This window comes from Eutrigla gurnardus (assembly GCF_963514095.1).
Source record: "Eutrigla gurnardus genome assembly, chromosome: 20".
NCBI classification, from domain to species: domain Eukaryota; kingdom Metazoa; phylum Chordata; class Actinopteri; order Perciformes; family Triglidae; genus Eutrigla; species Eutrigla gurnardus.
The window spans coordinates 10,542,835-10,565,634 of record NC_139931.1 but is presented as its reverse complement, the minus strand read 5'-3'; the positions used below and the strand labels follow the sequence as shown (position 1 = coordinate 10,565,634).

Sequence of the window (22,800 nt, the reverse complement as noted above, 5' to 3'; positions counted from 1 at the left end):
CACAGGACACTGCCAGTAAACAGTTGGGCTAACTCTTACGCCAGTGAAACAGCACCCCCATGTGGTCAAACCGCGTAACACACCAAGAGGAAATCACACTTTTGAATTTCCTGTTTGGAGCGACGTCACAGCTACCCGGAAGAAAGCAGCCAAAATGAGTCAACGCTACTTTGCGGTAACTTCGGACACATTGTTGCCATGGACACTTTGATACGATATGTATATGTATATATTTATGCTGGAGCCAGACTCCGAGCTCAAGTGAATGACATCGGCCTTTAGACAGACAGTTACATTTGCTGTCAGACAGACAAACACTGTCACCAGAATGATTAAACACACGCTGCGCGCGGGCAGACGTGCCTTCTCTCCCGGCCTGCGTTTCTTCTCCGACACTTCCGGCGGAGAAATAATTGAGGATGCATCTGGACGGACTGGCTCCCCACGTCTCACAAAGCAGGCGTCCCTCTACGTGCACGTGAGCTGGCCTTGTTCAATTTAACTGCCTCAGTATGGAGAAAAACGCATATCCATGCAGTGAATCACATCTATTTTTATCAGTCGAGGTTTCTTCTACTGCAAATACTATGACGTGACTAGAAAGTTTGCAAACATCGTGTCAAAGTCACCTTCCTCCTGTCCTGTTTTCCCCTGCAGTGGCCTTACTGCCTCAGACGGTGTTCCTACTGCAACTTTAACAAGTACATACCCAGACAGAACAATGACCACATAATGACTGAGTGCCTTCAGCGGGAGACTGAGACGTTATTGCAGCTCAGTCAAGTATCCTGGTATGCTGATTTTCTTAGACCTTCTACCTGACTTCAACTCTCAACGTGCACCGTCACCCACCCTTACTTTTGATTTGTCCCTGCAGCATCACCTCTGTGTTTTTCGGCGGCGGGACGCCAAGCCTGGCTCCCCCCTCAACCGTTGCTGCTGTCCTCCAAACGGTCTCCAGGCAGGCGAGTCTCTCAGATAAGGCCGAGGTCACACTGGAGGTCAACCCTACTCCTGAAGGAAAGTCAAAGTTAGAGGACTATTGCCACGCAGGGGTGAACCGTTTCTCCATCGGGGTCCAGGTGAATTTATAACCCATAGACGATTTATCGCAGAAGATCCAATTATGTACTGCATTGTTGCAAATATCACATTTTTCAATCTTTCAGTCTTTGCAGGATGAGGATTTAAAAATTCTGGGTCGAGACCACAGCTCTCGTCAGGCTCTGCAAACCGTGGAAGAGGCCAGGAGGCTGTGCCCCGGGAGGGTGTCGCTGGATGTCATGTTCGGTCGGCCCAAACAGAGCGTCGAATCCTGGGAGAGCGAGCTGTCTGAGCTGCTGAGGGTGTCCGACGACCACGTCTCTTTGTACCAGCTGACGTTGGAGCGAGGCACCCAGCTGTTCAAGCAGGTGTCGAGCGGAGAGGTGACGGTGCCCACGGAAGACGTGACGGCGGAGATGTACCAGTGTGCCAGGAGGACTCTCCACCGGCACGGCTTTCTGCAGTACGAGGTGTCTAACTTTGCAAGACATGTAAGTAGGAGACATTCAGTGTCATTCAGTGTCATAAAGGTTACAGAAAAGCTTTCAACCCACAGAATACGTGATGCAAAGTGCTTTATATAAGGAATATACATGCATTATAACAGCTTTTTAGAAAAAAAACAACTTAAAATGCATTCTTTCGATGATGATGATTCACTTTGTGTCACGCAGAATGCAGTGAGTCATCATAATATGAGCTACTGGAAGGGGAGACAGTACATCGGGGTCGGCCCAGGTGAGCTAAAAGCACTGATCGATGAATACGCACTTATGGAAAAGTCGTTTTTTTTTTAACGTGTTTGCCTGTGGCAGGAGCACACGGGAGGTTCGTTCCCCTGGGGGAGGGAGGTGTCGCTCGGGAGGCCCGGACTCAGACTCTGGAGCCTGACGTGTGGATCCGTGAAGTCCAGCAGAGGGGCCATGGGACACGTAGGCGGATTCAACTCGGCCACCTCGGACTGTGAGCTGTTGCACTTCCAGGCGATAGTATCGCGTCCTCTATAGTTGGTCATTACGCGTGGGCCGGTCAGAGCGAGAAACATAGTGTTGGAGGTCGCTGTACATGTGCTTGTTCTTTCACATTTTCTGTCCTTGTGAAACTCTGTCATCAGACACCATTTACTCACTCTGTCCTGTCCTTGTCATTAGCGACGTACGGTCACTGTGAACTTCTCTGATGAAGGTGTTTTTCCGACAGGTTGGAGGAGGTGTTGGTAATGGGACTGAGGATGACGGAGGGCATTCATCACAAGGCAAGCTCATTATTCTTACATGGAATGAACTAATGGATTACTGTCATCTTGAGAGATGTGATAATGTTGATAGTTTTCTGGTATTTTCTGGCAGCATTGGGAGTTGTTTAGCCCTCAAATGGGCCTCCGTGAGGTCTTTGGCACATCCGGCGATGTCCAAGAGTTACTGCAGAGTGGAAAACTCATTCTTGATGACAGGTGACTTATAATAATTATTGTACAATACTCAAATTCCAACTTGCATTTTCCCGGTTCCAAATGACGGCTTCTCAGATGGTTCTGCGTATAAAATCATCTGGGGAATCAGGTGACATTTGACTTATTAGCACTGGATTAATCAACTAATCATTTCCTTTCCTTATTATTAGAGGTCTGCGCTGCTCCTGGGATGGACTGGCCTTACTGGACAGCATACTGCCAGCCCTACTGGTGGAACTGGAAAGACAAATCATGAGGCTGCAAAGGGACCGCCATGCTGATGGACAAACAAAGAGGACCTCCAGCCCACGATGACAGTAATGTTGGCAGATGGCTCCAGAGAAGGCTTGTTTAGGGGTTATTACAGGCCAAATCTCACCAACATCAGTTTGATGTCCTTATTTATGGTGTATTCACATTTTAACAATTAGTGTTACTTTGCTGTGAAGACTGTGACATGAAAACAGTCCCTAATTTGAACCTATTTATAGAGAAGTAATATATAAAGACTTTTATATGATGTTGACTCTGTCACTGTGGTTTGGATGAAACATTCAGGACATTCATATATTTTTAGTTCAATTTAATTTAAGTCTCCAGGTGCTTTTATGCAATTATCACTTGGGCCGAAACATTTCTCAAAAAGTAATTTTACTGTCACCAAACGTATAACATTATTGTCCTCCCGGTTCTGTGGAGGCTGAAGCAGATCTTTGAAGGAAATTATTCTGGGAATTTACCACTACTTATAAGACATTAAGATATATAGACATTTGAAAAGAAATTATGGACCATAAAATCCAGTGTAACCAAATTATTCTCACTGATTGTGAATACGTGTCTTTTCGATGTGGACTCTAATTTTAAAGAGATTTTTCTAGTAAGAACTGTTGCTTCTGTTACAGTCAGATTCAGTTAGTCAGTTTAATATCAAACGATATTTATGTTCATATAACAGTGTTCTCTGCCTGCGCAGCCTGACATAACTACGCATTTATGAGCAGTACTTGCAGTGCAATCCCTCACTGTTGTTTTTCCGCAGTGATCACGACTGGAGAAACACCTCTCTATGATTCATGAAGCCTGATGATGAGTCCTCTGCAGCACCTCTGTCAGCTTCAGCAGAACGCAATCTGCTTTTAGCTTCTACTGATGGGAACATCACTATCAGGACGCAAACCGTCACTTTAAAGAGCGTGAATGCGTTAAATTGCAGCAATAAATCGAGAAGGTTTATATAAAAGAACACAGTAAGGACGAGTGCTTTCTTGTACTTTGAGTTGTCAGTTCATTGCTCAAAAACTGTCTTCGCCTTCATCAAAGCATCCCTTTTTTCACAAATCAAGGACACTCCAAACAAACTGCCCACACAAAAAGCTTCTCCTTAGAAATCTGAACTGGGTCGAATATGTAAGAAAGAAAAAGGCTTGAGTGTTTTTATGGAATTGAATGTCAGTTCTGAGTCCAGTACGTCTCTCACCTCCCTCTTCAATACACGGGGGCTCTAACACTTTGTGTTTGGTGACACAGATGAGTCTGTAGACCATCGATGCTGATTAACCCAGCGTTGTAACACCTCAGCCCTCGGTGCCATTCGTCATGAGAGGATTCAAAATGTGTTTATAAAGTTGATAATATTCAACGGTTGGTGTGTGAGTCATCTCCTCAGGGCCCTCCCACACACCCATGGTCATGTTTTGCATCATCACTTCAAACAAGTGATTGCTGACGTCACAAACACAATCTAAGAATATCCATTTCATCGAGCAGTTAAGCAAATTGTCTGAAATGAACCGAATGATACAACAGAAACATGCATGACAATTATAAATATTTTATTATAGGCTGATATAAATACAATTTACAAAAAAACACAAAAGATGGATGCACTGGTCCAGCCAGGTGCTATACAGGAGTATAACTCCTTACATTATATGACATTGCAGCATACTACTACAATTGGTTTTGTGGAGAAGGCTCACGATTCATTGAATCTGACACCTCTCGGGTTTGTTGTGTTTGGTGCTGGATGACGATCTCAGCACCAGCCGCAGGTCGCTGGTGAAGCTGGGGCGGCGCGCCAGAGGGTCCACGGCGGCGCAGGGCGCGCCGAGCCCCCGGCTCCCTCTCCTCCCCTGCCGGCCGATGCACATCGACTGGTAGGTGAGGATGGATACGATCTGATGCCGCGACGGACTCGTCTCGTCGGGCAGTCTGCCCAGAGTGGCGAGGGCCCTGAACGCGTCGTCCATCCCGGCTCCGTCTTTAGCCGACGTTTCGAAGAATGCGACGTCCTCTCCGAGGATCCCTTGCACCTCCGACCGTCCGACGGCTCTCTCAGCCCCCAGGTCCGATTTATTCCCGCAGATCACGACCGGCACTCTCGTGGGGTGTTTTAATTTATGCAGCTTCGCCTTGGCGGCTCTGATCTCATCCAGCAGCTCGCAGACTTCACCGAAGGACTCCTTGTCATCCAGGCTGAACACGAGCAGGAAGGTGTCACCTGGAGACAAAAGGCAGCGTCATAAATTACATTTCATGTCGTATATTATGATGACAATATTCTGTTCAATGATACATCACATTGACACCTGAAACAACCGGCTCACCTGTCAGGATGGATAACCTCCGCTTTGCGGGGAAGTCTCTCTCGCCGGCGGCGTCCAGAAGGTCGACCTGGTACGTCTCTCCTCCGATGTGGAACACCTTCCTGTGGAAGTCCTCGGCTGTGGGCTTGTACTGCTCCTCAAAATCGTTCCCCAGGAACCGCTGGAGGATGTTCGTCTTGCCTACTTTGGGTGCGCCGAGCACCACTATCCTGTGACAGTTCCTGCGCTTGGTCAGACCCAGCTCCAGCAGGTCCACGGAGCGTTTCGGGAGTCGATCGGTGGACACCTGCCGACTGCCAGTGCTGGAGGATCTGCTCGCAACCGCCCTTTTATCTTGTTTCAAGCGCCCCTTGACCGTTTTGATGATGTCCGGCTTGGAGATGTTTGAGACTTTGGGGTGCTGGGGCGCTACTGGGGCGAGAGGCGCGCTCTGGGGAACCGGGTGCGTAATGCCCGACTGGAGATGCCCGGTGAGAGAGTTGAACATTTCGAGGATGCCATCAACGGGAAGGTACATCTTCTCAGTTGCGTTCATCTCCGCGTTCTTTACGAGCGTCTCCGGGCACCGAGACGAGGCTTTAACAAACTCTCACCGACCCAGGTCGCTCCTCCATGTGCGCGCCGAAACGGAGCCGAGTGGCACCTTTTATACACCAGCGCCAAGCGCAGCGTCTGCGTCACCGTCTCGTCCAGACAACGCACTCCTTTTATAGAAGCACAGTGGTGCTCATCCCAAAATAACACCACACAAGCTTTCCACTTATCTATTGTCATTTCCCTTTGAATACATGTGTTCTATACGTCTGGTAAAATAGTGGATTTTTTCCAAATGTGTTTAATATCACCTTTGACCTGCTTTTGCACATTTAGTCCAGGAACAAAACAACATTCTGATCTGTTCAAACCCAATTAATGTGCTGTTTTTAGCACTTTAACAGGTGTTCCTACCTCATTATGGCTTAATGGATGAAATGATGAACCGATGGACAGAGTGTCCCAAATCCCCGTTGTCATGGACACTGGAGTTGTGAGCACTAATTAATCGTGTTGATTATCTCCCATTAAAACGCTGTCATGGTTACAAGATCGCTGTCTTTTCAGTGTTATTGTGGCATCTTTTCTTTTTGTGCCTTTTTTCAACGTCCATAAGCATCACACGGTGTTCTCTCCCTTCTGAAGCCACTTGAGAGCACATGCCTGCTCAGCCCTCCACAACTGTGCATCTTGAGTTATTCATGAGGCTGTTATGAACAGAACTTGCAGCTCCTCATTGTTTTCTGCGTTGATCACGACACTCTCAGGGCCAGGACTGAGAAACGGCTCACTCTCTGCTCCAGGATTCATGCACTCCTGGTTTTATTTACCACTGTATGACGTTTAAAGTGCTGCTGGCGATGTCACTGTAAGGGCATAAATCAAATCTTTGATGTATAGTGTAGAACATGATTGCGTTCATTCACATCAGTAAATTGCCATGCCTGACTTATTTGAAAGATACATTGTCGGTTGGTTGCAGCAGACAGCACATCAAACTGCATTTTTTTCTCCAGCGAACCATCCTCTGCACCAAACCAAGGCCACTCTGAGCAAACAGCCCACATAACAGAGTCTTTCTGGAAACCTGAAGAGTGGGTTGAAACTGCAGTCCTACAAAAGGGAATTGCTGCTTGCCGTGAAGAATGCAATCTCATTTCAGAAAAAAAACATGTAGTGATGGGAAACGTGATAAATATTTGTGCTGAAATGTATGATGGTTTATTGATGACCTCCATAGATCTATTTTAATGTTTGAGTTCTTTGTGGAGGATTTTTTGGAAACAAAACGATATCAAGTCAGCCTATAATACATGAAATGTTTTGATATCTGACTAGACTTTAAGACGTTTTTTGGAGATATCATTTTTTCCATGTGGTGCAGACTGTGGGAACTCAAACAATGAGGAAGTAAACAACATTTTAATAAACCCAAGAGTTATTGCTACTATATGTGCTATAATTTCTCAGTCGTGTATGCTTATTATTGGCACTCTGCCATTATAGTCAGTACAACATCACTGCCTTCTGGTCTTTTGCACTGACACATGCTGTTATTCACTCTCTGGTTACACGAGTATAGAAAGCACTTTCACGTTACAAGATTCAACACGTTTTGTAAGTTACTGGAACACATTGTCAACCCACCAATTAGTCAGCTACTGTAGCATCATCTGAACAGATCTGCTTGATCCCAGGGGCTGATAAACACCCCACTTCACCAGGTATTTTATAAATATATAGCCTACTGGTCTCGCCGTGGTGCTTTTTCAACACCATGCAAGTGTGGTACATTTACTTCTTCTCATTATTTCCCAAGGCACAGAGAAGCCAAACCAGTATACTCTAAAGCTGAAATGCTAATTGATTAATTGCTTGACAGATAATTAAGGCAAAAAAAAAAAAAAAATGCACTCGATTTAGCACCTAAAATGTGAAGATTTGCTACATAACTAATAGTCCTAACTAAAACAATTTGAAACACAAAAAAAGACTGCAATTTATTTAAAAAAAACAACAACTCTGTGACAAATCAGCACATTATATTATTTAAGAGTCAAAGCATATTAGATATTGTACTATTGGTGCACATTTGCAATAAAATAATAGCATTAACTGATATGATGTGAACGTGAAGCCCCCCGGGGGTCTTCTTGGGCCCCTTGGCAGCCTTCATAATAATGTACATTTTATTATCTCAGGAGCAACCAGAGAACAAGACACCCCCAGAAAACATACACAAAACCACTAGAGGGCAGCGGAGAGAGACAGATTCATACTGTGACGTTTTAGAAACGGGATCCTCCAGCAAACAGAACAGAGATTCCACACTCTTCATGTTGTTTTTTGTTGTTGTCGCCACAAACAAACACACAAGAAGTCAGCTTGCCTCTGCCTGCGTGGCGTCACCGCTGTGCGGTAGCAGCCTGGTGTTATTTATCAGTCCTGTCTCCTCCTCCCTTCTGTTTTCCCAGACCTCGCCTGCATGTCCCCCCTGCACTGACCTCATCAGGCCTTTGTTGGGAAACAAAGAGTGTTCAGGCATCTGTTTTCAGGGGAAATAAAGACATAGGGTGCCAAGACAGAGAGGAGGAGGGCCGGAGGAGGTATATGAAGTTTGGCCTCACCAACCTGAGCAGTGAAAGTCACATGGAAATGAAACAAGAGGGCTGCAACTAGTCGGCCTCTACTCCCACAGTAGAAGCTTGTTTGAACCCGACTAGAAATAACCTGCTTAAGGGGCGATTTTCCTGCTTGAACTTCTGATTTCTGTTCACTTTGCCGCGTGTGACGTCTACAAGAGTTCGTGGCTTTGTTGTTTCAAGGTGGAGCTGGTATTTCCTGTATATCCTGCTCAGTCAGCCACAAGGCCCACTGTTCTCCTGCTGCTTCTCCCACAGCTTTGGGTAATCATTACTCACCCCACGCCACGGTCTGAGCCTACTTTTATACACGGCCGGCGGGGGAATCACTTCCCACATTTGAACTGAACCCAAGCCCAACGTAAACGCAGAAGAGGGCCTTGTATAGTGCCTATGAGCATGTGACCCCCAGACAGCCTCCCATTAGCCGCGATGAATAAGTAAAGAGAGCGATGATGCTGCTAAAAAGGAAATGCAGTCCATTGGTGAATCCCTCTGGGATGTGCACTCTGCTAGGAAGAGTTACCAGAAGTATGGGAAGTGAAAGGGTCTGTGGTGTTCACTATCCCATGTCACATGTCATGGTATTTGCTTTCACTTCCCAGTGGAAAAACTGCATAGTATCTGTACTATGTATGTGATGTGTAATGGACTGTTTTGTAGGATATGAGCTCATAGATAACACCACACTCTCTGATCACCTGCTGCAGAGAGCTGCGTTTCCATCAGGCGGTGAAAGGGTTAAGTCTGACTCTGCATGCACCGAGCAGCCCTCCCTCCCTCCCTTCTCTCCCTCCCTCCCTCCTCTCCCTAGTATCCATCCATTTTTACCGTGTGTGTGTTTTTATGAGGGGGCTGTGCCATCTGCAAGCCCGGATTGTGATATATGCGCACACAACTAAGTTTGATAACAAAACAGCACTTCAGTTTTTGGGGCTCTCTCCTCTGCGCTTTGAATATATATATATATTTATATTTATATATATATTCGTTCGCCCTGGTTCCTTTCTCTGGTCGAAACTGACGGGACATGTCGAGAGGCGGAGGCGTTTCTTCCTCCACCCGAAGCCTCCCCAAGTTGGGACCCCGCTGACGCGCTATGACATGAAGGTAAGAGGGGGAAAGTGGGAGAGAAAAAAGAGAGAGAAGGGGGGAAACCGGGGCTTCATCGCGATCCACCGCGGTCTACTTGTTCAGGTTTCAACTTTGAAACTCGGAAGCAGAGCTGAGTCACGGTCGCTCTCTTCTTCACCTACACACGATCGTCCCGTTTTTGACGCAACGCGCACGGCAATGGCTCCGCGTCGTCCCGGTTCGGGACAACAACAACAGAAAGGACACAAGTTGAATCGAGGGGTGGACGAGAGTCCAGCGGTTTTGAAGGTTTTTCGACACAACTGTGTCGGAATGGGGGAAAGGACACCTGGGCGAGCGCGTATAGGCCTGATCTGGGAACAGGTTTCTCCCTTTTAAGTAGCCTCATAGTGTGTAAGGGGAAACGATTGGCTCACTTTACACTGGGAGTGAGAAAATGTAATTGAACTAATAATAAGAAATAACTAAAATGTGATTGAAATAATAACTTTAAATAGAAAAGAGACAAAGTAAATGGTTGCAGAAATCAGTCATGTATGTCACCATGTCAAGGTCACAAGTTAGTGTGAGTAGTGCTGAGAAATCTTCATTTTCTAAGGACAGACAGGGTGTTGTTAGGTGCAGCAGAGATATGTATATGAGTGTGGTGGAGGGGAGGGGGGGTTCTGCTTAACTCCCCTGCCTCACTATCAGTCTGATTCATGTAGTCATTTGTCAGAAAGGTCATAAATGAGCTGTATCGTCATTATGGGTGTGAATGCAACAGTGATGGAGGCATCCAGATTGGATTAGCAATCCATCCAGAGGGAAGGTTTAATTGCCACTCTCTGATCTTCCCGTTGCCCTCCCCTCTTTGTCATTAAAACCGCAGCTTTTCCGACTTCCATTTACAGGAAGGGGCTATCTAGTTATTCCTCACCGAGTGACCCCAGGGATCAGGAGTCTCTAACATTTAGTCACAATCACAATCTTATAACGGCGCTCTCTCATCGCTGTACCGATGCTGAAGGCTGACTATCGTGTTTTCAAGTCTTTGTTGCAGGATCAACATGGCTGTATAAATGCTTAACCATGACTCAGCAGTTGACTCGGAAGTAAAGGGGATCGTGGTCATGCATTTCAGTTCTTATAAGTAGACGGGACAGATCTGGGAGTGGGACGTTATCAGTACAACTGACTCACAAAGTCGGCCGTGTAGGGACAAGAAGTCCAATGTCCAGGGTAAGGCAGTGTTTCAGTAGCCTAAATTGTGTTGATTATTAATGTAAAATGAAAAACTAGTAACAAACTGGAGGAGCGACAGCTTTGTTTTTCTGCTGAATCTTTCACTCCAAGGCAAAAATGCATTTCTTCCCCCGGCAGGTTGGCCTGAAGTCCTTTCGTCTGAACTAATATTTGCTCTTTAGGGAAGGACAAATGTTTTGGCAAAATTGAATTTAAGAAATAGCTGTCACAATGCACTTATGCAGATCTCTTCGAGTTGTTTCAGGGAAAACTGACCCCAGGTGTTGTGTTTCACATCGCCGGGAGGTGCTGAGTTGTTTCTCTCTCCTTCCAAACACAATTACTGAGTGCGAAAAAGTGTGAGAGGTCAGCTGTCGTCCCCGGTGCTGTTAGAAGCGAAAGGAGTAACAATACTGAAGATTATGTGTGTGTTAATCTGTAGAAAAGGTTATATTTGACACAAGAATAAGGATGATTTCTTTTCCAACAGGAACACACCTGAGGACACCACTGAAGTTCCCAATAGCAGACTTTATTGCATTTTTCCACTGAACTGGTCTCTTTACGAGCCACCTAGCTGAGACAAAACAGCTGCCCTGCTGTTAGACTTTCTTTTGCCACCTGTGAAACACTACTGCCATCATGCAGACCTCATCGCTCCGCCGCCAGATGAAAAACATGGTCAACAACTTCACGGAAGCCGAGATCAAGGTCCGAGAGGCCACCTCCAACGATCCCTGGGGTCCTCCCAGCTCACTCATGTCTGAAATCGCAGACCTGACCTTCAATGCGGTGGCCTTCGCCGAGGTCATGGGTATGATCTGGAAGCGCCTTAACGACCACGGTAAAAACTGGCGACATGTCTATAAGGCAATGACCCTTCTGGATTACCTGATCAAAACCGGCTCAGAGCGCGTGGCCCAGGAGTGTCGGGAGAACATTTACACCATCCAGACGCTGAGAGACTTCCAGTATATAGATCGAGACGGACGTGACCAGGGTGTTAATGTCCGGGAGAAGGCCAAGCATCTGGTGGCTCTGCTGAAGGATGAGGAGAAGCTGAAGAAGGAGAGGAGCCAGGCACTGAAGACCAAGACACGCATGGCGGGGGGCAGCAGCGGCTCTGGATCCCTGCCTCCTCCGTACCCGGGGCGTCGCACAAGCCAGCCCAGCGCGGCAGGGCACCATGGCGACGAGATTGGCAGGTGCCGAGACTCGCCATCTCCCTTTCACTGTGAGTAGCAGGTTCATCTGATATCGCAAGTTCATCAGCTCAATTCTATGTAATCTTTTGGATCTCTTTTTCGATGTATGCAGACGACTCAGTTATATATCCCTACGGCACTTTTTGAGATCTGCACATTAGATTTCACTCAGTAAATGCCTGTGGTTTCTAATTAAGCTAGATGCTATTTTACTACAACAGCACGTCCAACCATTTAAGCCTTGATGAGTATTAATTGAATTGCTTGTTCCGTTTGTCCTCCGGTGTTTCAGTTTTTTGCTCCCCACTGATGGTTGGACAACTGCATTCCTTTCATTCTCCTGTTTACAGTCACGTCAGCTAAACTGGATTTTCAAAAGAGTGGAGGCCCTGTTTGTGCTTGTTCCAATCCAATGTGAAACCACAAGTGGATGCCATGTTTATTTTACTGTAAGATCTGCTGCGATACCGCAGAGGTGTTGGTTACGTGGCGAGATAAAATGAGGGGTTGGGGCATCTGATGTCATTGACTTATCAACCACAGTAAACAGCTCAAACTTGAAAACATATTGTGCAAAAGCATCCAGTAGCTTTGTGCAGCATTTGGAAATGTGGCATGCCTTGTGGGTAGCATATACTTTGGCATTTGCGTGGACTGTGTGGTGCATGGCCTCTAATAAAAGGTGTTCGTCAGTCAGTAGCGGAGCTGTGGTTTCATGACGGCACCGGTCACTTTGATGTCAGAGGTCTGTTACATGGTTTTGGACAGAGACCAGTTTTATTTCCAATAATCCCTCAAAAAATCCCTTTTCTCCAATACATTTCCCACTTGATAGACGTTCCTTGCATATTTTTGGGGCGAGGAAGTTTGCCAGTGGAAACGTGGCAGGAACAGTTATACTTCCAATAGGAGCATGGTTTGCAATACGCTGGGAAAAAAAATATTTGTATCTTCATACATATGAGACAAAGGCGGCTTTCAAGCTGGATAACCGTAACAATTCCACACCTCGCTGCTTGCGTGCTCGGCTGTGGAAATGCAGTAATTCAAAAAAATGTGTTGCACATTTTTCGCTCTTGGGGGATCACTCGGTTCACTAGGACACCGGTGCGTGTGGATGGTTGGGAGTGTTGGACAGAATGCTGATGGACGGCGTGGGTGGGGGTCAAGAGGTTTGCAGCAGCTAATTGCCAGCAAGCATTCCAGCTCAGATGCGGGATATTGAGGGGCAGCACAGTGGAATTGATTGGTTTCTGAGACCTGACTTTGCCAACGTGTGGCCCGCTTCCCTCTTTTTGCCCTGTGACCCATAGCCAGACACCCAGACTGGTATACCACCAGCCCCTTCCTCCCTCCATCCCCATCCCCTCCTCCAAACCTGGATTTGAGTCCTGGAACCCACCCAGAGGATTCAGGGTAATAAGGTGGGCTCCACTCCAACCCATCCATTCCTCTGCCCCTCCACCACCCTTACTCTCCACACAGGCGCACCATTGTTCTCAGTGCAGGCAGAGTTAGGCAGGCAGTGGCAAGCAATGCCAGCAAAGGCCCGAAACAACGGGCAGTGGAGAGAAATTAACATTCAAAAACAGTGCCAGCTCCTATTCTGGCCTTAAAAATATGCCCAAAAATGTTTCTTTGTATTCCATCTGTTAAAGTTTCTGTCTTACACCCCTCTGCCCCATCTTCCTTGCTTAACACCCAATCCCGTCTGCTCTTCCTCCGTCCCTGCAGCCTCCTCTTCCTCTCCTCGCATTGCTCCAGACCTGGAGCAAGCTCGGCCCGCGACCAGTGGAGAAGAGGAGCTGCAGCTGCAGCTGGCCCTGGCTATGAGCCGAGAAGAAAGTGAAAAGGTACCTCTAAGTGAAATAACAGACACACACACAGAGCGCGCACACACAGACCCCTCATCTCTACAGCACATGCGCCTGACAGAGAGAGGCCTCTTAGCCGGCCTGCTGCTGACATGTCATGTTGTAACGCTTCAGTTAAACATTAAACGCCTCACACACACACACATGCACATGGTTGGACACTATTACGGTGGGATGAAGCACTCCTACTGCCTACCACCATTTCCCAGAAGCTGTAAAAGAAAGTGATATCATCAATGACGTCTCTGATGTGGTCAATAATGGCCCTTTGACGAAGCGGTGTGAGCAACGCTGGGGAGTGAAGAAGCTGCGCGTGAAAGAGTGAGAAGCCAGACAGGATGTGTGCATTGATCCACTCCTCAGCATCCGCAACCCGTCCTAGTCTCCATGGCAAGGGCAGCCGTTGCACTCTGTGACTCCTGCTAGGCTACTATTGGAATACATGAGCGTGATACTCCGCTGTTCTAAATCACCTTAAATCATCACATTGAGAACCGCTCAAGCAAAATCAACATTTTCCCTTTGATTAGTCTTCCTCCTAATCCTTCCTGCTTGACCCTAGCCACCTCCTACAGTGGATATGGACGAGCAGACCCAGCTCCAGATGGCTATGAATCTCAGCAAGGAGGAGACCCAAAAGGTACAAGTATGCTGGAAACAGGATGGGGTGATTCTTCCTTTGCATCCTTTGTCCTGTAGCACATCTCCTGTTGCTCTGTACACTGAAACCAACCTCACGGCCCAATCTGGGCCCCTCTGAGGGAACAACTGCATGCACTACTCACTGTCCTGTCTACATTTGATCTATGGCCTCCCTTAACCCTGAACAGCAAAAGGACATGTAACTTTCTCCAGCGACTAAACAAAAGAGGCTTCATCATTCTGTTCCACTAACCGTTACATCTCTCCTCTTAGACGAGTAATATGAGTTACCCATGTCAAACTCTCTCCTGGTGTGGTGTCGGGGGGAAGGGCAAGGGGCCCTTTTACTCTGCCTGGGACACCTCTAGAATTGCATGCAATGTACTGTGAGTTTGACCAAAGCATTATATGCATTTTTTGTTGCCCAAATACTGACTGCAACTCCCTCCTTGGTTAATCCTCCTCACAGCCAATCCAACCTGCACCTGTTCAACTGGATATGGACGAGGACAGCCAGCTCCAGTTAGCCCTGAGCCTGAGCAAGGAGGAGCACCAGCAGGTCGGGTTCCTTGGCGTCACTGGGGGGGGGGGGGGGGGGGGAAGAGACAAGAGATGCTTTTTATTTTGGCGCAGCTGGGATTTAAATAATGTGTTCCTAACTTTGATCTTTTAATGTGGTAGGGAATCATCCTTTTCTTTTCATTTTTCATTTTCTGTGATGAGAATCACTCACTAGAAAATGCCCTCTTGCCTATTAAAAAAATATTTGATACCACTCTGGTATAATTAATCACTCGGTTGCATTATCTCTCGCAACATTTTTACTCCACCTCTCTCTTCCTGTCTCACTCTCTTTGTCTTTTTCCTCTCTCGCTCTGCCACAATAGACCTGCTCTGTTAGAGATCACAGTGATGCTCTGCTCTCTTTGACCACAGAATGTTCTGGTTTGCGCCCATTGCACTCATCTATATGTGGGTCATATCTTGCCTAGGAAAAAAACACAAGCTGGCTTTTGTGCTTGTGAGCAGTTGCTGAGTCATAAATATAGTATGATGTCACAATATGGGAATTTTGCCGGGAGCTGTCATGCCCAAATGTGACCGCGTGTCTGTATCTGTTGACAGGAGCAACTAAGTCGCCAAGGGGACGAGTCGATGCTCAAGAAAGCTCTGGAGGACAGCAAACGTGATATGGAGACTAAAGGCGGGGTATGGAAAAATTGGGGTATGGAATATCTCAATGGGGGTGAAGAAATATAATCATACATTGTAGTTTACTATGGTTTTGAGAACATACGCATCTATAAACCAAGGACCAAAAAGTTTAATACCTTGGGATAATGATGGGCAGGATTATTGAGTCTGGTCAGGTTGTACATTTCAACCATCTCAACAGTGTTTTTTAATATATAAAACTCATAAATAAACCAATTAAATCATCTCTTTGTCATTAAGGATATGAGAACTATCCAGAGTGTTCAAACAATAAACTGAACTGACTGATTTTTTTCTTGTCGTTTGTGGCCAGACTGCCTTCATGGACCTGGTAGATGTTTTTGCATTGCCCCCAGATAAGCCTCCGAGTGACCACCGATGGAATGCTACCCCACACCAGGCAGCTGCTCATCCGGGCAGCACAGACCCCTGGGACTCCCTTGGTGGGCCTCGAGTTAGCTTACCATCACAGGAGTGTTTAGGAACCAAGTTTTAAATAAGATATAGTCAATTATAGACATATGTTTATTCTTTGAGGACTTTGCCTGACTCATATCAGGTGTTTTCTGAAATTAATATACTGTGGATTGTAGTGAAATAACACCATATCATTCTTCATGTTATCAGTGCAATTATTTCTGCTACGATGCTAGAACAGGAGCCTGTCTTTCTTATTCACCTCTCTGTTACTAAAGAAGGCAGCGCCAACATCATGAGAGTGGATCCTCCTTGGATGGCGCCGCCAACCTCCAACAGCCCCCCTCCACCATGGGAGCCCCCAGTCAACCCCTGGCAGGAGCCGCAAAGCAACCTCAACGCCACAGGCCGAGAATGGGCCTTCCCTGCCAACACAGGTGATGCATATGTACAGCTCCGCCAGAGAGAATTCCACATAAATCATTGAAATTACACATTTAAAATAATAAATTGTATTTTGATGTGTTTGTAGCCGCCTCAGGAGTTGATCCATTCTCAGCAATTAGGGAACCTTCAGGTCCCCGGCCTGGAAGCCCCTCAGGTAAACAATGAATTCCTTTTACTGTTCTCATCATGTTTCTGGGCATCCTACGCACTTGCATTGTCAGAGCTCACTCTTGTTCTTGCTGTTAGATGGGGATCTGTTTGATGAGGCCATGGATGGAGGTCAGGTGAATGTAAATGGGCGAGGGGAGGGCAGCCCTGAGCTGTTTGACCTGTCACGTCTTGGAGAAAGCCTGGCTGCCCCCAGCCCTCGTAAATGCCGGACACCTGAGGCCTTCCTGGGCCCCACAGCCGCTTCCTTGGTAAACCTGGACGCCTTGATCCCAGCGAATCCTCAGGCCAAGATCTTGAACCCCTTCCTATCAGGTATTTTTCGTATTCTTGCTATTTTTGGTGTGCTTTGATAGCTGCAACTTTAGATTTATATAAATTCTTTGCTGATAAATGTAACACAAACCTAATAGTTTTCTGGTGTTTCTTTCTGTCTAGGCCTCCCTGCTCCTTCACCCAACAATCCATTCCAGACTGAGCAGCCCAAACTAACTCTGAATCAAATGGGCTCCAGCTCCATCTCTTCAGCCCCCCAGGGCAGCTCTCTTCCATACAGTGCCTCCTTGCCCCTGCCTATGAGCCACCAGCCTGCCAGCCTCCCTTCGTCATTTACTCACCCCACCCAACCTGGTCTGGGCCTGCCAGGGACCCTCCCTGAGCCCTTGTTGCCCTTCTCTTCAGCCAGCACTGATGGATCACAGGCTGCACAGAACCCTTTCTTATGAGGATCAACTAAACTGGAGAAAATATCTAAGAAAAAAGGGGAATGCCATTAGGTTATGCCCTTTAAATATAACTCTAACCGCAGACTGAACTTAAACCCAGAGGACTTGTATTATAACCGTATTCTTAGTTTTTATATTGTGTTATAATACAGTAACCCTTCGATTGATGCAAGCTGGTTCTACTACTCACTGCAATAAGATGTCCTGCTCTCATCGTCATGAATGCAGTAACAGGGCATAAAAGAGATAACTTCTTTTTCAGAAAAGTTAAGTGTCATGTTAACATTTTATGCTATTGCTAATTGAATTCAGAAAAAAAAAAATTGTACACAAAAGCACAGTTTGATAATATTTTGTTGTCACTTCACGCATTATGGCTTTTCAAGTAGTCGACAAGTCTCCTGCTCACGCAGCTGTTTGTGTGATTGGCTTAGCTGGCTACTGCTGCTGTCATATACAGATAGAGAAAAAAAAACAGATTTCTCATAAGAGACGAAAGTTAGAGACCTGTCCAGTTCTTAAAATGTTGCTGCATCAACATGGTTACCTTTGTTGAGCTTATGTTGGACCAAAACGGATGAGGAACATCTGTGTGTACATGATTTTACTGTAATCAAATGAATTGCTGGGCTTAACTGAATGACATTTGGAAGGACTGGAAGTGCTTCAGAATTCGCAATAAGCAAAATGTATGAATCGGGAGTTTTATTCATTGCTTGTGAACCACTGACTCATCAAATATAAGGGTATAATTGGAACACCGCTTCATTCTTCAGTTGGTTTTATTGTTTTGTATTTCATAATTTCCTGTGATGTCAGCACATTTATTCTGAAATCATCACAACCCAAGCACACACCCAGTACTTACTACCCAGTTACAGTATGTTGTCCACTGTCTGCCCCCTGCTGGTAGTGACTCACTGCCATTATGCTGCATCACTTTCAGTAAACACTCAACAACCAAAGCAATGTGAATGTGTTTCTCACACTTAACCAGTAATTAAAGCTGAAATGCAAGAGCTTATTTTGCTTCAGAATAATAAAACTAGTCCTTAGCTAGAGGAGCATTACATTCTTAAATTAATGTAAGACTATAGTAGTGTAGATTTAACAATTGCTAAAATGGTCAAACATTTCATCAATAATTTCATCCTGCCATGATATCACTAATACATCTCCTTCCCATTCATTCTCATGGACAGTGACCATATTTATATCGTACCAAATACACAGCAACAGTTTCTCAATGGGTCCAACACTTAAATACACCATTAAATGTGTGTAAACTCTTGCCAAAAGGCTAGAATTATCCATCAGAGTCCTGTGAGAGTAGCATCACTCTATGCGGAGCAAACGATAGGATAGTTCACTTCACTATGATGGACTCCAGCCAGCTAAGCACTTCCTGAAGTCCCTCTCCAGAGCGGGCACTGAGTTCCAGTGTTGTGATTGGCTGAGTAGAAGATGCAATGATGTCATCCATTCTAAACAGTGACTTTATCTCTATGAGACTCATAGTGCAAGGTATGTCCCTGGAAAAGGGTGGGAAAAAACAAACAAAATAAACAATGTTTTTTTAGAATTATGATATTGGATACATATTGTGCTCAACCTGCCAACACTGACATCTTGCAGGTATGACAAGTGTAAATTATGATTGCTCACCTCTTGTTGAACAGAATAAGCACAGAGACACTGTGCAGAGGCTCAGCAGAGAGTACTGACAGCAGCTGGATACAGGAAGAGGATATTTGAGCAATGTTGGCTGAGTCCACCATGAACTGGAAAAGACAAAGAAAAACACATTCAATGACAATTATATTATGTTAAAAAAAATGCTACAAATAGATGCTGCATTTATTTAAAAGAAAAACATACGATGACAGACGAGCAGTCTTTGAAGTAACTCGGCCATATAGGGCCCATACAGCCTCCGAGCTCTCTTAACGTCACCTTCTTCTTCTTCAGTGTCAGGTCTACCAGGTTGGTTCCTACCTGTGAAGGTTTAAAGGGATTGGAGGCATTTCAGGAAGTCTCGTCAAAAGTGAGCCTGCAAAAGTATTACACGTTTTTGACATGATTTAAACTAACGTTCAATATTGCTTACTGTAGGCAGAGTAGAAGGAGCTCCCCCCATTTCAGCTAATCCATGCAAACTGAGCTGTAAGCAAAATATCTTAGGAAAAATACTGTAGGAGCCTGAACATACGCATCAGAGGCAAAAACAGTGATATTCAAACTGTATTTTTATCATATGTTTGGTCAGATATGAAAATGGCACTTTATAGTCATCTTTTTCTAATGATATGCAATTTAAAAATGAAATAATACTTGAGCATATTGTATTATCCTTTACTACTGTCACTTATCATTAAATTAATCTACAAATATTGTGTTGGAACTGGATTTGTTCGCAAACTGGTGACAAAAGTTATCGACCGATTTCAGCTGCCACATAGTACCACTTATATGTAGTATATGTAACAGTTGGTTACTACTTACTTAACGGTTACTGCTAGTTACTACTGCATCTTATCCGGCTAAATTAGCTAGCGTTAGCGTCATTACATTACATTAACAAATAACAGAACCGTTTTTTTCTAGTTCCATCAGCATTCCGGAAAAAAGGATATTGTGTAGACGTTTTAGCAACAACGTTTTTCCTACGCCGGTAACTCCGAGAAGCAGACAAATGTCATTGGTGCTCATTTTTCCTACAGAAACGTAGCAAAGCCTATGGTGGTAGCATGTAGCCGATGTAGCCCTACTTGGCACCATGGCGACGCTCACGTGACCGTGAGACATTGCTGTGATAGGACCAAGAAGAAATCGTCATGTTCAGTCTGGTTTGTGATTGGTCACCCTTCTACCCCGTATGTAATGCAAGGAAAACAGGATCAGCGAGCAGCGAGTCCGATGGTCCACACGACGGAAACAGCTAAAAACGCCCCCTAAACTTCTGGTACTGCAGTCTCACCGTGTTGTTGTGATTTGTGCAGTGATTCCACTAGAAGTGGTCGTGGGGAAAAACCATGGAAGCTAAATTAAAGAAAGAGCTGTGCACCGCCATGCTGAAGTCAACTGGTCACTCAGGAGGTGGATGTATCAGCGAAGGCCAGAGTTATGATACTGACACTGGAAGAGTGTTTGTGAAGATAAATCACAAGAGCGAGGTATTTTACCATCATTGCTTTACATGTTACGTTGGTGCACATGCACAGTAGTGTACGTGTTGTTCTACTGCACTGCTCAAAAGCCCAAATCCTCTTTTGTTTGATTCAGGCCAAATTGATGTTTGATGGGGAGAAGGCCAGTTTGGAAGCCATATTAAAGACAGAAACTGTTAAAGTCCCCAAGCCTGTGAAGGTGATTGAACTTGACACAGGGGGATGTGTATTTGTGATGGAACATCTGGACATGAGAGGTCTTACCAAGTAAGGCTCTCTCATACAATTAGTTTAGTACTGCATCAGTTGAATGGAGGGCAATCTGAAAATACAGTTTTGAAAGTATGGATTTGTTTTCAAATCCAATGTGTAGGTACTCAAAGAACCTCGGAGAGCAGCTGGCGGATATGCATATTCACAACAAAAGACAGTTGGAAAAATTAAATAAAGAGCAGCAGACAGTGGGTAAGTCACCATAACCTCACTTTTGTACATTCAAATGCAAAACATCTTTCATCCTCTTGTTGACTAAAAGTAAAATCTCATCATTTAAATGTGTTTATTGCTGATTAATTGAATTGCAATACATAACTTATTTGACTATACACAGGAAAAGGAGCTGGACAATCGGAGGTGGCTGTTGTTGAAAAGTTTGGCTTCAGTGTCCCTACATGCTGTGGATATCTACCACAGGTAAAAAAGAATAAAAGAAAACTGGGGTTATACTGGGTATATGATCTCAATGTCTTTGAAATGTGACGGTAGTCCTTACTGCATTTATTTCCCCCCTTACCTCCCCAGGAAAATGAGTGGCAGGATGACTGGGTGACATTTTACACCCAGCAGAGGCTGCAGAACCAGCTTAACATGGTGGAGACATCGTATGGAGACAGGGAGGCCAGAGACCTATGGGCCAAGCTACAGGTTCACCCTCACACACATCCTTATGATTGTATCAAGACTCTGATAGTGCAACTTACGTATTCTTCTCTCATTTACAGCTGAAGATCCCTCAGTTTTTCAAAGATGCAGAGATTGTCCCGGCTCTCCTCCACGGAGACTTATGGGGAGGCAACGTGGCACAGTGTGCAGAAGGCCCAGTCATCTTTGACCCAGCCTCCTTCTATGGCCATTCAGAGTATGAGCTGGGTATTGCAGGAATGTTTGGTGGCTTCAACAGCTCTTTTTACTCTGCTTACCATGACAAAATTCCTCAAACACCAGGCTTTGCAAAGAGAAACCAGCTTTACCAACTCTTCCACTATCTGAATCACTGGAACCACTTTGGTGGTGGCTACAGGGGCTCTTCAATAAGTATTATGAAGAACCTATTGAAATAATGGCAGTCATATGCACTTGTAGAACGCTTTTCAGTCTTAAACTCAAACCAAGTATTATGTATACAATGCTTATTTGACACGATAACAGTGTGACTGATTGTTGAAGAAACTAAAGGTAATATTCTAACATTGTAATGTCTGTTATATTGTGTAGACAATACAGAAACAACAAAGCAAAATAGTTCTGCCCTGTCTGCTCCTCCCATGCAAACCTGCTTCCAATTTCCTTTTAATTCTGTACTTTCTACACTGACGTGTGTAGGTTTCATCCAACCGAATACTGAAGAAACTCACACCAAAGCTTCTGCTCTGGGCCAACTTAAACCTTACTGGTTTTTATAACATATTTTCTGCAACTGGAAGTGGAGGCAATGCATTCTGGGGAGTCTTTGGCTTGCTTGTCTGTAAGAAAAATAAATACAAGGCTTTTTAAGTCTCTATACAGCTGAGTTTGATATGCAGCTAACCATTCCTTATTTAAAAAAATATGTTTTTTTTCATTGCCTACATTTGACCATAATCCTGAATTGATGTGCTAAGGACATCTGATTTTCCCAGTGAATATTTTATATTATAAATATAATATTTTATTTTTCCCTACACCACTACAACTACTAAATGTTGCTGTATTGTCCTGACCTGCTGTATGTGTTATATATTTGATATGATGTGCCATTGAATCATGTGATTTACAGTCATGCTAAATCATGCTTGGCAAGTAGTGGTTGAAGGAGTACTTATTTACTGAAGTAAAACTGTTTCGATACCACACGATAGAAATACATACAAGTAAAAGTATTGTATTAAGAAAAATAACAACTGATTAGTAAGTATAATTATTTTTTATATTAGAATTGGCCCTGTCTGCATTATATTATTACATAATAAATGATCATAATAAAGTAATATATTACTGGACCATATTTATTGATGAATTAACATGTCAAAAACACTTCAATGTTGGCTGTTCTATAACAGCATTGTATTCCATACAGGCCC

General features: G+C 44.9%; 5 protein-coding genes across 8 annotated transcripts; 3 read left to right on the top strand and 2 right to left on the bottom strand.

The window, feature by feature from the left end:
- The first annotated feature begins 129 nt into the window (after positions 1-129).
- rsad1 (radical S-adenosyl methionine domain containing 1) lies at positions 130-6,921 on the top strand. 2 transcript variants are annotated; one of them, XM_084036988.1, is made up of 10 exons: positions 130-478; positions 658-791; positions 878-1,082; positions 1,170-1,535; positions 1,719-1,782; positions 1,860-2,007; positions 2,245-2,299; positions 2,394-2,497; positions 2,668-2,814; positions 6,034-6,921. In XM_084036988.1, the coding sequence occupies exons 1-9, from the start codon at positions 266-268 to the stop codon at positions 2,810-2,812; spliced, it is 1,434 nt and encodes a 477-aa protein (XP_083893114.1). In that variant the 5' UTR covers positions 130-265; the 3' UTR covers positions 2,813-2,814; positions 6,034-6,921. The 2 variants fall into 2 exon arrangements, with proteins under 2 accessions (XP_083893114.1, XP_083893113.1); XM_084036987.1 differs by lacking the exon at positions 6,034-6,921 and adding an exon at positions 3,540-3,729.
- On the bottom strand, positions 3,835-6,025 carry rasd2a (RASD family member 2a). The gene is made up of 2 exons (XM_084036989.1): positions 5,107-6,025; positions 3,835-5,000 (listed from the first exon to the last, which is right to left on the bottom strand). The coding sequence occupies exons 1-2, from the start codon at positions 5,639-5,641 to the stop codon at positions 4,483-4,485; spliced, it is 1,053 nt and encodes a 350-aa protein (XP_083893115.1). The 5' UTR covers positions 5,642-6,025; the 3' UTR covers positions 3,835-4,482.
- Positions 6,922-9,131: 2,210 nt separating the features above from the next.
- Positions 9,132-18,057, top strand: epn3a (epsin 3a). Of its 3 annotated transcripts, none has more exons than XM_084037286.1 (11): positions 9,132-9,392; positions 11,092-11,835; positions 13,541-13,659; positions 14,243-14,320; positions 14,792-14,881; positions 15,448-15,531; positions 15,851-15,980; positions 16,236-16,391; positions 16,487-16,555; positions 16,648-16,884; positions 17,008-18,057. In XM_084037286.1, the coding sequence occupies exons 2-11, from the start codon at positions 11,244-11,246 to the stop codon at positions 17,292-17,294; spliced, it is 1,842 nt and encodes a 613-aa protein (XP_083893412.1). In that variant the 5' UTR covers positions 9,132-9,392; positions 11,092-11,243; the 3' UTR covers positions 17,295-18,057. The 3 variants fall into 3 exon arrangements, with proteins under 3 accessions (XP_083893412.1, XP_083893411.1, XP_083893413.1); XM_084037285.1 differs by having other exon boundaries at positions 16,233-16,391; XM_084037287.1 differs by lacking the exon at positions 14,243-14,320 and having other exon boundaries at positions 9,133-9,392; positions 16,233-16,391.
- Positions 18,058-18,218: 161 nt separating this feature from the next.
- arl16 (ADP-ribosylation factor-like 16) lies at positions 18,219-20,076 on the bottom strand. Its single transcript, XM_084037289.1, has 5 exons — positions 19,928-20,076; positions 19,402-19,457; positions 19,173-19,289; positions 18,960-19,075; positions 18,219-18,826 (listed from the first exon to the last, which is right to left on the bottom strand). The coding sequence occupies exons 1-5, from the start codon at positions 20,070-20,072 to the stop codon at positions 18,661-18,663; spliced, it is 600 nt and encodes a 199-aa protein (XP_083893415.1). The 5' UTR covers positions 20,073-20,076; the 3' UTR covers positions 18,219-18,660.
- Positions 20,077-20,170: 94 nt separating this feature from the next.
- On the top strand, positions 20,171-22,724 carry fn3krp (fructosamine 3 kinase related protein). Its single transcript, XM_084037288.1, has 6 exons — positions 20,171-20,467; positions 20,577-20,728; positions 20,835-20,926; positions 21,072-21,154; positions 21,263-21,385; positions 21,463-22,724. Exons 1-6 carry the CDS (start codon positions 20,327-20,329, stop codon positions 21,799-21,801), a joined length of 930 nt encoding a protein of 309 aa, XP_083893414.1. The 5' UTR covers positions 20,171-20,326; the 3' UTR covers positions 21,802-22,724.
- The last annotated feature ends 76 nt before the right edge of the window (positions 22,725-22,800 follow it).

Coding starts and splice junctions, on each gene's coding strand:
- rsad1 (XM_084036988.1), top strand. CDS start 266: ATGACATCGGCCTTTAGACAGACAGTTACATTTGCTGTCAGACAGACA. Junction 1,783..1,859: donor GTACATCGGGGTCGGCCCAG/GTGAGCTAAAAG, acceptor TGCCTGTGGCAG/GAGCACACGGGAGGTTCGTT. Junction 2,300..2,393: donor CGGAGGGCATTCATCACAAG/GCAAGCTCATTA, acceptor ATTTTCTGGCAG/CATTGGGAGTTGTTTAGCCC.
- rasd2a (XM_084036989.1), bottom strand. CDS start 5,641: ATGAACGCAACTGAGAAGATGTACCTTCCCGTTGATGGCATCCTCGAA. Junction 5,001..5,106: donor GAGGTTATCCATCCTGACAG/GTGAGCCGGTTG, acceptor TTTTGTCTCCAG/GTGACACCTTCCTGCTCGTG.
- epn3a (XM_084037285.1), top strand. CDS start 11,244: ATGCAGACCTCATCGCTCCGCCGCCAGATGAAAAACATGGTCAACAAC. Junction 13,660..14,242: donor GCCGAGAAGAAAGTGAAAAG/GTACCTCTAAGT, acceptor GCTTGACCCTAG/CCACCTCCTACAGTGGATAT. Junction 14,882..15,447: donor GCAAGGAGGAGCACCAGCAG/GTCGGGTTCCTT, acceptor ATCTGTTGACAG/GAGCAACTAAGTCGCCAAGG.
- arl16 (XM_084037289.1), bottom strand. CDS start 20,072: ATGGTGCCAAGTAGGGCTACATCGGCTACATGCTACCACCATAGGCTT. Junction 19,458..19,927: donor GTTGCTAAAACGTCTACACA/ATATCCTTTTTT, acceptor TATTTTGCTTAC/AGCTCAGTTTGCATGGATTA. Junction 18,827..18,959: donor CTTATTCTGTTCAACAAGAG/GTGAGCAATCAT, acceptor ACCCTTTTCCAG/GGACATACCTTGCACTATGA.
- fn3krp (XM_084037288.1), top strand. CDS start 20,327: ATGGAAGCTAAATTAAAGAAAGAGCTGTGCACCGCCATGCTGAAGTCA. Junction 20,729..20,834: donor GACATGAGAGGTCTTACCAA/GTAAGGCTCTCT, acceptor TCCAATGTGTAG/GTACTCAAAGAACCTCGGAG. Junction 20,927..21,071: donor TAAAGAGCAGCAGACAGTGG/GTAAGTCACCAT, acceptor GACTATACACAG/GAAAAGGAGCTGGACAATCG.